Source organism: Cynocephalus volans, chromosome 10 (genome assembly GCF_027409185.1).
Source record: "Cynocephalus volans isolate mCynVol1 chromosome 10, mCynVol1.pri, whole genome shotgun sequence".
Classification (NCBI taxonomy): Eukaryota; Metazoa; Chordata; class Mammalia; order Dermoptera; family Cynocephalidae; genus Cynocephalus; species Cynocephalus volans.
Window position 1 is genome coordinate 1,669,150 of NC_084469.1, and position 9,726 is coordinate 1,678,875.

General features: G+C 49.1%; 1 protein-coding gene and 1 pseudogene across 1 annotated transcript; one reads left to right on the plus strand and one right to left on the minus strand.

Moving 5' to 3' along the window:
• Window positions 1–318: 318 nt before the first annotated feature.
• LOC134388227 (tubulin gamma-1 chain-like) lies at window positions 319–5,393 on the minus strand (annotated as a pseudogene).
• A 308-nt stretch (window positions 5,394–5,701) lies between these two features.
• On the plus strand, window positions 5,702–8,741 carry LOC134387022 (reticulophagy regulator 3-like). The gene is made up of 2 exons (XM_063109220.1): window positions 5,702–5,960; window positions 8,679–8,741. Exons 1-2 carry the CDS (start codon window positions 5,722–5,724, stop codon window positions 8,683–8,685), a joined length of 246 nt encoding a protein of 81 aa, XP_062965290.1. The 5' UTR covers window positions 5,702–5,721; the 3' UTR covers window positions 8,686–8,741.
• Window positions 8,742–9,726: the final 985 nt, after the last annotated feature.

The window sequence follows — 9,726 nt, forward strand, 5'->3', positions numbered from 1 at the left end:
TATAGTGACTTGTGAGAGGCAACTGGGATCCAAAGGGGGCCAGACAGAGAACAAGGTAATATCTGTGGGCCTATTCACCCTGGAAAGGAATTTCAGGTAGGTCAAACCCCACCTGTGTTCTCCAAAATTAGGCAGAAGGAAAATCTGGGGGAGACCGTTTGCTCAGAGTTGAAGATGCTAGAAATGGGGAGGGACTCCATCAGAGTGATGGTAAAAGAACAGGCATCCCCTTGCCCGGTTTCTAAAGCCTTCAAAGAGACCAGTGACTTCATTTATGTCCACTGCTTTATTAAAGATAGTCTCATAAGAGGAGAAGTAAACATGTCCCAAGGCCAACAGAGAATGTGTGTACATGTGTGTATGAGAAAGAGACGTGTGAGGTCCCTGATCTGTGCTCTGAGGGGGTGGTCAGTCAGATGGGGCCTGGCCCAACCAATAAGGCAGATGAGGGTCCTTGTCCTGGGGGACTCACTGCTCCTGGGTGCCCCAGGAGATGTAGTCTGGCCGTGTGGCTGCATGGTACTCATCAATGAGTTGCTGCACAATCTCCCTGGACGTGTCCATCTCATTAAAGTTGTCCTTGAACATGTCCTCCTTGCGGAACTGCTCCAGGAATGCCTCCCGCTTCCTCAGCTTGTCGTACTGACGACAGGTCCTTTCAAAGAGCTTGGGGTAAACAGAAAGCAAGGGCGACAAAGAATTTTGAGAAACAATGTGGCCCAGAGAGCCAGGAAATCAAGGCTGGGCTGTACTACAGCAAAAAAGCTGGAAGCAGGGGCAACTGGGATGGAGAGAGGTGAGTCACAATCAGGAAACCAATTAGGGGAAAAGAGGTGCAAACTACGAGACTCACCGAGGAGATGCTGGTGTGGTTGGCCATCATCAGACCGCTAACACGGTGGGCTGAGGGCAGGTAGGGAGACTTCCTGGACAGGGCCACCTGGATGCTGGCTGGGCCCCAGGGGATGAAATTGGCCAACTTCCGTTCCCGGATCCTCTGCAGGCTCTTGTGGACCTGGGGTGGGCACAGGAGTGGTGATGGTAGCCTCTCCTCTAGCCCTGCAGGTTCAGGGGGTAGAACTGAGGGGCCTCACCCACCTGGGTGGGGTCCACCTCTCCCTGGATGATGTTGAGGATGGCAATGTAGCAGTGGTTGGTCTGGCGGTCCCGGCCTGTGGACACCATCACGTTCTTGGGCTGTAGCAGCCGCCTCATGACATCTAGGACCGTGGTCTTCCTTACGCTAGCCACCTGATGGGACAGTGGGTCACAGGGACCAGGCCAGCACTCAGGGCACAGTCCATTGATTCATGGACAGAGAACAGCGGTCAACACATGTTCCCGTCAGACTCGGGGTAGGAGGGTCTCTGTGGGGAATGTCTTTAGATTCAGATCTGTACTGAGTCTCTGCCACAGGATTACGGTCTTAGCCCTCCTCCGCTCAGCAAACTCGTGCCCTTGTGCAGTAGCAAAACCCAACTCCATACAACCCAAGCCCTGCAGGAGCCAAAGGCAGAGGGAAGACAGGAAGATGGGAAGACAGAGAGCATGTCAGCAAGAAAGCTGTAGATCTGTGCCTGAGCGCAGAGCCTCTGGGAGCTGCAGAGGGCAGCTCCTGGGGTAGTGGGGGGAAGAGAGAGACTAGGTTGGGGCCTGCCAGGTCCAGGGCCAGCCTGGCCTGGGCCACTGAGGGTTGCTCTTACTGACTGGTCCGTGGTGAGGGGGGTGTAGCCGGTCATGAGGAAGTGGAGCCGGGGTGTGGGAATGAGCGAGGCAATGAGGCCGATGAGGTCGTTGTTCATGTAGCCAGGGTAGCGCAGGGTGGTCGTGCTGGCCGACATGATGGTGGACACCTGGGGGCAGGGGTGTCACTTCATAGGCTTTGGCCTGGATGAGCCTCCCTTCCCCAGATGGCCCTCCAGCAAGGAGGGTGTCCAGTCCAAAGGAGTCCAGGAGTGGGTAGTGGGTGCTCACCAGCTGGTTGATCTGGGAGAAGGACGGGTTCTGGATGTGCAGGCGGTCTGTGGCGATCCGGTTCAGGGCTGTGTTGTCCAGCACCACCTGGGGGGACAAAAGAGGGTGGCACATTTATGGGAACAGTGAAAATAGGAAACCCGCCTGAACTTAGGCTCTGAAGCTTAATATCCTTTGAGCCTCATGGCCAGAGAGTCCCATCTAAAAGGGACTTGCACAGGCCTCTGGCAAAGGAGGGCTCAGAATGGGCTTTTTAAATGCATGAAGATGAATAAGTCGACAGGGACACTGGGAGTGGGGAAAGGTAGCATCCAGGACTCACCACACAGTCTGCGTTCTGGGTCAGCCTCTTGAGCGTGAGGAGTGAGTTGTAAGGTTGTACCACCACGTCGCTCATCTCATCCTGGTTGGGAAACACTGAGTACGTCTGCACCAGCTTCTTGGGGTACCTGGTGGGGGTTGGGAGAAAAAGATCAGGGCAACAGACTGGAGCTTGGTGAACATGAGGTTCCCCAACACCTGTCTGGAAAGCAGCTAAATCTGGAAGGGGAAATTGGGTGGGTCACAGGATCAGTAGAGAAGGGAAACTTGACTTTTGGAACTCTGTAACCCCCAAGGGAGAAGGGCAGAGAGACATCTTAGGATCTAGAGTTCCAGCTCCTAATCTGGCCACACTCCCTGGACCTTCGTACCTGGCCCAGATCCTAGGCTCCAATTCCCACCACTAGGAGTGTGATTGGGTTCTCAGTTGTTGTAACTTCACTTTCTTCACTATAGGAGAGACTAGAAGGGCTCTTTCCTACTCCAGCACATAGGGATGTTTATCTGCAGGGCCTCCCAGTCACTTGGGAAACCAAGTTGGAGGACATGTCTCCTCCTAGTCCCCCAAACACAGACTTACCTGTCATTCAGCCGTTCTAAGAGATAGGAGCCCAGGCCAGAGCCTGTCCCCCCAGCGATGGAGTGACACAGCACAAAGCCCTGCATGGAGAATGGGCAACAGTGTCCAGTTATCTAGTAGCAGAATTTCAAACTGGACTCACCCCCCACAATTTCTTTTTTTTTAAAAGATGACTGGTAAGGGGATCTTAACCCTTGACTTGGTGTTGTCAACACCATGCTCTCCCAAGTGAGCTAACCAACCATCCCTATTAGGGATCGGAACCCGCAGCCTTGGTGTTATCAGCGCCACACTCTACCAAGTGAGCCACAGGCTGGCCCTTCACCCCACAATTTCTTGGACTCCTATCTTACTGAGCCCTTCCTTCCCCTACGGTCCTTTTACATGTACAGCTTAGGAGACTCTGCCTTGTCTCCAGCAAGGCCCAGTAGCTTCTGTACAGTGCAAAGGGTACATGGGTGGGTCTTGTGCTGAATAGATAGCTTCTAAAGGGTGTTGCCAAGACTTCCCTATGTCGGCTCCCACCAGCATTCCTGGGACACTTACCTCTAGACTGTCACTACCATCTGCCTCCCGATCTATGATGTCAAAAATGTCTTCGTGGATCTTCTCTCCCTGTACAGACAGACATGGGGGGGGGTCAGAGTGGGATAGGACCATGTGATGAGGGTCCTGACCTCAGAATAGCCACCCTTGATTCTCCTTATAGCACCTGAAAGTACTTTTTTGTAGCATAGGTGCCCTGCCTTTTATTTTTAAAAGATGACCGGTAAGGGGATTTTAACCCTTGACTTGGTGTTGTCAGCACCACACTCTCCCAGTGAGCTAACCGGCCATCCCTATACAGGGATCCGAACCCTTGGCCTTGGTGTCGTCAGCACCACTCTCTCCCGAGTGAGCCATGGGCCGGCCCCTGCCCTGCTTTTAATCTACATTGAGAGGCAGTACAGCACAGTGGTTAAAAGCAAGCACTCTATACCCAGACTACCTGGGTTCATACATTAGCTGCAGCCCATTGAGCTGAGTGCCTCTGGGCACGTTACTTGATTTCTCTATGCCTGTTTCCGCTTCTGTACAATGAAGGTAATAATAGAGGTCCACAGACCCTTATCTAAAATCCTTGGAGCCAGTTATGTTTTGTAATTCAAAATATTTCAGATTTTAGAAAGATAATATGGTACATATATGTATATTAAATAAAACCCCAGAGGAGATCTGAGGTGCATTAATCAAATACATTAATATTTCTGTAATGAAAGGTATGAGTAATAACAATAAAATGGACAGAAACTCTAAAATAGTCTGTCTCCATTGAGATTTGGTTTTGCTGCTCTTTTGGCTTCAGAGGTTTTTGGATTCTGGAAAGGCAGATAAGAGGCTGTGAACCTGTAGTACCTCCGAGGTTTAAATAAGTTAACACATGTAAAGCACTTAGAATAGCCTGGCACACAGCACCAGCTAGTGCAGGTTCTTAATATTATGTAGTTAACTCCCTGCAGCCATGTCTCTCTCCTTCCAGCTCTCATACATCCTGATCTGGTTTCATCTCTCTGAGAAGTCCCAGGGCCTGCGGCCACACAGGGACTTGTGGGCCCTGCCAGGGAATAGCAAATGACCTGGGAGAATCCACTGGCCCAGTTGTTGCCAGCTCCTCCTCCATGCTCGGACAGGTAGATGTTCTCTGGGTTGTACAGCTTGGCATAGGGGGAGTTGAGGATGGAGTGGATCACACGGGGCTCCAGGTCCAGCAACACCGCCCGGGGGATGTAGTGCTCATCGTCCGCCTGTCAAGGGGAGTCCGGGAAGGGGCCCAATCGGCTAGGACCTGCCCAGTCCTCAGTCCTCCCAACACTGGCTCCTGCCGGCCCTCCCTCCTCAAGCCAGCCGCCCGGCCCTTTTGCCCAGCGGATTTCCCAGTACCAGGCCGCTGCCCTTCCCTTCAGGGACCCCCGGGCCACGGCCGGCCCTGGACAAGTCGCTGGGGGCACCTGGTAGAAAAAGACGTCCTTGCGGTCAGTGCCCTCGGTGGCGAATTCCTCCACGATGCCCTCGGGGCTGATACCATGTTCGGCGCACAGTTGTTTCCAGAACTCGAACCCAACTGGGGGGAGGAGGCGGGCGGGGGAGAAAGAAGATATCTGGACCTCAGCAGGTTCCAATTAGGAACTGGGGGGCGGAGCGCCTGGGTCCAGGAAAAAGAAGTGAAGCCCCAGGACTCGCTCCTGTATGCCAGCGACTGGGTAAGGAAGGACCCCTCGGGTTGGGCAACTGGACACTGGGTCACGGATGTCCCGCCTTTCGGAGAACTACAATTCTGGGAAGGACAGATGGAGTCCAGGATCTCACAGCGAGAGCCCATTGAATCTAAGGAACCCGGCTAAGTGGAGGGGCCGGAGGTTCGCTTACTCTGATTGCCGCACTGGCCCAACTGTAGGGTGATGATTTCCCTCGGCATCGCTCCTCAGGCTCCGGCGTTGAAGCTGCTCCCGCCAGCAACGCCGTCGCAAGCCTGCCCGCTCGCTGTAAGACGCAGGCGCCAAATAATCCGCTCCACCCACGAGCTTTCTCCTCTCCAATGAGAACTGGGTTCTGGCAATGGCACTTCCTTATTTATTTGGCTTCAGTCATACAGATTGCGCGTGCGCGGCTCCAGCCCGGGCTCCTCGCTCCGGCGCCGGGTACATTCTTTGGCGCCGCGTCCTTCCCCTTCTCTGGGTGGACACGTGCTTGAGCCTGTGCGCATGCGCACTGTGGGAGAGGAGGCCTCCTCCGCCGGACCACGCATCTGCGCAGTTGGTGTTATTGGGACTGGCGGCGGCCCCGGATGTCGTGGCTGCTGGGGGGAGATGGCGGAGGCTGAGAGGGTGGCCGCGGCCCCAGGCCCTGCTTTAGGGTCGACTTTCAGGGGCCGCCGAGCCATGTCAGGCTCCTGGGAGCGGGCCCAGCAGGTTGAAGCGGCGCAGCGGGCCCTGGTGGAGGTGCTGGGGCCTTACGAGCCTCTGCTGAGTCGGGTGCAGGCAGCCCTGGTGTGGGAGCGGCCAGCCAGGAGCGCCGTGTGGTGCCTGGGGCTGAACGCGGCTTTCTGGTGAGAGAACTGGACCCGCGGCAACCGTCCGAGGCGTGGATTCGTCAGGTTTCTCTAGGGCTCTACCTCTCGCCTGCTCTGTTTTCTTAGCTGCAGTGGCTCCTTCCTGTACCTGCCTAATTTTGCCTCACCTCCTTCCTCCATCCTGCCTCCAGGCTTTGGCACCCCAGTTCTTCCCAGGGCCTTCCAGCTGTCTTCCCTGCTTCACCTGCGCCCGCACCCACGTCCCGCACATCTGTGGGCAGGAGCTTCTGGTAACATCTTGAGCCGCTCTCAGTGAGCGAGAGCCCCTCTTTTTAGCCAGGGAAAGCTGTGTCCCTTTAAGGCAATTACCTTCCTTTTCTTGCCTGCCCAAGTGTGGTTTGAAGACTCCCTTCGGAGATTTTAGTAGTTACTGTTGGAGTGGAGGCGTGAGATGTTGAAAAGGTATCCATAGGTGTGATAAGAAAACAAGCTTGAGCGATTAGCATGAATTAGCATGTTAAGTAACCTCTCGATCAGTCAAGGAAGTTTGTGAAGTCTTGAGTGTCAGTGTGAGCCACCAAAGCAGCAACTTGAAAAATTATAAGCTTTTAAAGAACAGTTATGAAATAGATTGTGAGATTTCACCCTTTTCAAAGCCTCCATTGCCACTCCTCCCTGTTCCAAAGAATTAGGCATCCATAGCCACAGTTTATAGGCAAGGATATTGACGATGTCTAATAGTGTGTGCTCCTGAACTGGAAAAGTGGCACTATAAATACGCTTTAAGTATCTGTAGGTGTCATGCTCTGTGAAAATGGAACTGCTGCTCCTGTCAGTTGTCATCATCTAAAGTGCACGTAGGTCTTCAGAGGATCTACCAAGCTTAGTTAGTTTGGATTTATTCATAACAGGGGAAGTTCCAAGGAAATTGACTTGTAGGGGGCTTCTACAGCTGAATGAAATGAGACTATTCTGGATAAACCTGAAACAACAAAGTATGTGGGTTTTTTTGTTTTTTTAATGTGTCTTTGCCAAAAATAGCTTTTCTATTAAAATTCTTGGTTTTAAAATCAAAACACACATTATCCTTTGTCTGAAAGATTTTCATTTTGCTGGAGAAGAACAAATGTTCCAAGTTCATTGACCGGAAGATAGTGTTCAGTTATTAAGTTAATCCTCTCCAAGTTTGACGGACAGCTGGGTTAAAGGTGTCAGAGCAGTCTCTGGCCTTTGTTGCTTCCAAAGTCTTTAGCAAACTTGATGATAAACTTTCCTACTACATTCTTCACTCATTTTTGATAGTGCTTCTTCTGTGACCCCCAGGTTTCAACTTCTCTCTCATTGCTCTCTGTCAGAAACCCTTAACCTCACTCAGGAGCGTTTATCCAGTCAAAACTTCATTTCCCACAGTCAGATTTGTACCCCTAGTAAGAAGGTTGGTCCTCATTAAGCCAGTTTGTATCAAAGGATGACTGGCTGATGGAAAAAAAAACTTTATCAGGGCTTAAATGAATATTAAACCAAACGTTTATTAATGCAAATGATTTGCTAGCACGTATGTTGTTATTTTTGAGGAGGGACCTTTCACATGCCCCTTGCCTGAGAGAGATGTTTGAAGCAGAATGTGGGGTCATGGTCTACACATAAGGAGCTGCTGTGACTGGGGGACACATCTTGAAATGTTACAGTTAGTTTTAATTTGCTGGTCTCCAACAGTGTTCACTTAAGCTTATTAATATGCTGTTTAAGACTCTCACTCAGAACCCCCTTTTGTACTCTGGGTCTCTTAAGGCATTGTCGTGATTGGTTATCTCTGGCATTTCCTGGTAGCTTGCCTGCTGTGTATCCAGAACACAGTTACTCTTTTTACATTCCCATCACACCAAGGAGGTGGGGAGAGATATAAGAAAATGAGGGTGTGACTCATAAGACTGAAAGAACAGTTGAATGTGCCATTTATGGAGAGGACTGATACCTATGAAGGGTACAGACAGTGTTAATACCCCAGAGAATAGAGTATTCTGGCAGTGGAGTTCATAGAATTGTTTGGGGGAAATGAGCTTCCTTGGAAGGTAGTTTGAGGTTTAAAGTGAAAATTAGGCTTCACATTCCAGTACTGTCATAAATTGAGTATGAGTGTTGACATTTCACTTAGGAATGTTGAAGAGTGACTGTTTAGTTCTCAGATATTTTAAATGTTTAGGAAAGGGAGGAAGATCATTAGTTCAGGTCAGAAAAATCAAATCTGAAATACTTAATTTTTCTTTCATTACTTGTTTTGAATAATGGCACATTATTAACTGAAGTGTTTTATGCATTTTGAGGTATTAGAAGATTGAATAGGGGTACAAAAAAATCATCAGAATTCAGTGTTCTGTATTCTCCGTCACAGTTTTTCTGTACCTGTGAATGTGCCCTCTTACATCTTAAAAAACAAACAAACAAAAAACGTAAGAGAGAGATAAATGTAGGTACCTTGTCACTGTAGTATTTCAGGGCTTTCACTTTTTTTTTTTTTCAGGTTCCAGAGAAATTCTGGTAGCCATATCAGAGATCTTCCAGCTTAGATTTCTTCTGGTCACTGATCTGTTATTATCTCTAGGATAATAATAGGAATGTCAAGCCTTCCCTTCCAATAGCCTGTATTTTCATTAGCCTCAATACTATCTGTAAATGAGAGGCAACAAGAGTATATCCTGACAGGATCAGAAAAGAGCAAGTTCGAGTAACTTTTTGGTTTGATTCATACTATAGGAGATAAGGGGAGGGTAAATGAGCCCTGGAAATGTGTGTGAACTCCCTCCCAGCTCTCTCCTCCACTCCTCCTTCTACGAAGAGTACATGGTTCACAGAGGGCTAGATGACTGCTGAGCTCCTTTCCAGTGTTTATGCTTCTGAGATTCTAGGTGGGTGGTCTTTGAATTAGGGATATTGATTTAAGAGTAGTCCACGAGCTGATTTCCTTTTGAGGTCTCTGTTGGGATCTGCTTTAACAGTCACTAGTCTGAGTCAACCGTATTATACTTTTGGGGGTTATTGTGGAATCTTTTTTTTCACACACACAAAAAAAGTGTTCCCTCCCTCCCCCACCCCCCCAAAATAAAAAGACCTGAGAAATGACTCAGGGTAGACAGCAATTCTGACTTAAAAGGTTAGAATTTGAGCAAAAAACAATAGTGAGGAACAAGAAACAAAAGGGAGGACCTATGTAAGTAGAGACACTTGTTCTGTGAAAAAAAATCTACACATCAAATTTCAAATGAAATTTATTGAGCAGTGTTTCTAATGATAGTCTTTGAAGGGTTTTTCTTGTTGATTTTCGTAGCCAGAAAGACTTCCAAGGATGCCTTCACTTACTTTGCCTCTCTTTGCCTTCAGTATTCCATCTGTCCTAATTGTAAGGTTGGGTGGTTTCTCTCCATTAGCAGTTAGCTGGTTTCATTTCTGCTTTTGTGCAAGCAACAACTATCATTACATTATACAGGTTGGGTTAATTTTTTCCTTCTAATTTGCCAGTAACTGGCTCATTAAACAGACTGTCACAAGTACTATACAATAATGGGCTTTTTGTCCCTATAGGATGGGATGCTTTGTTCTGAAGTGCCACTGAGACAAGCCTACTCTGTAATAACAAAGGAACCTAGAAGTAGTATCTTCTTTGATTGAAAATAGAAATGTGGTCATTCCTTTATTTATAATTATAGCAAGCTCTAATTTACCTGTACTAATAATGAGTATCCACATTATAGTTAATCTCCAAAAGATTATGTTGCCTCTGGGATTTCTCATTATCTTTGTGAAC

What these genes read in the sequence shown, in the direction of transcription:
- LOC134387022 (XM_063109220.1), top strand. Translation starts at nt 5,722, where the DNA reads ATGGCGGAGGCTGAGAGGGTGGCCGCGGCCCCAGGCCCTGCTTTAGGG.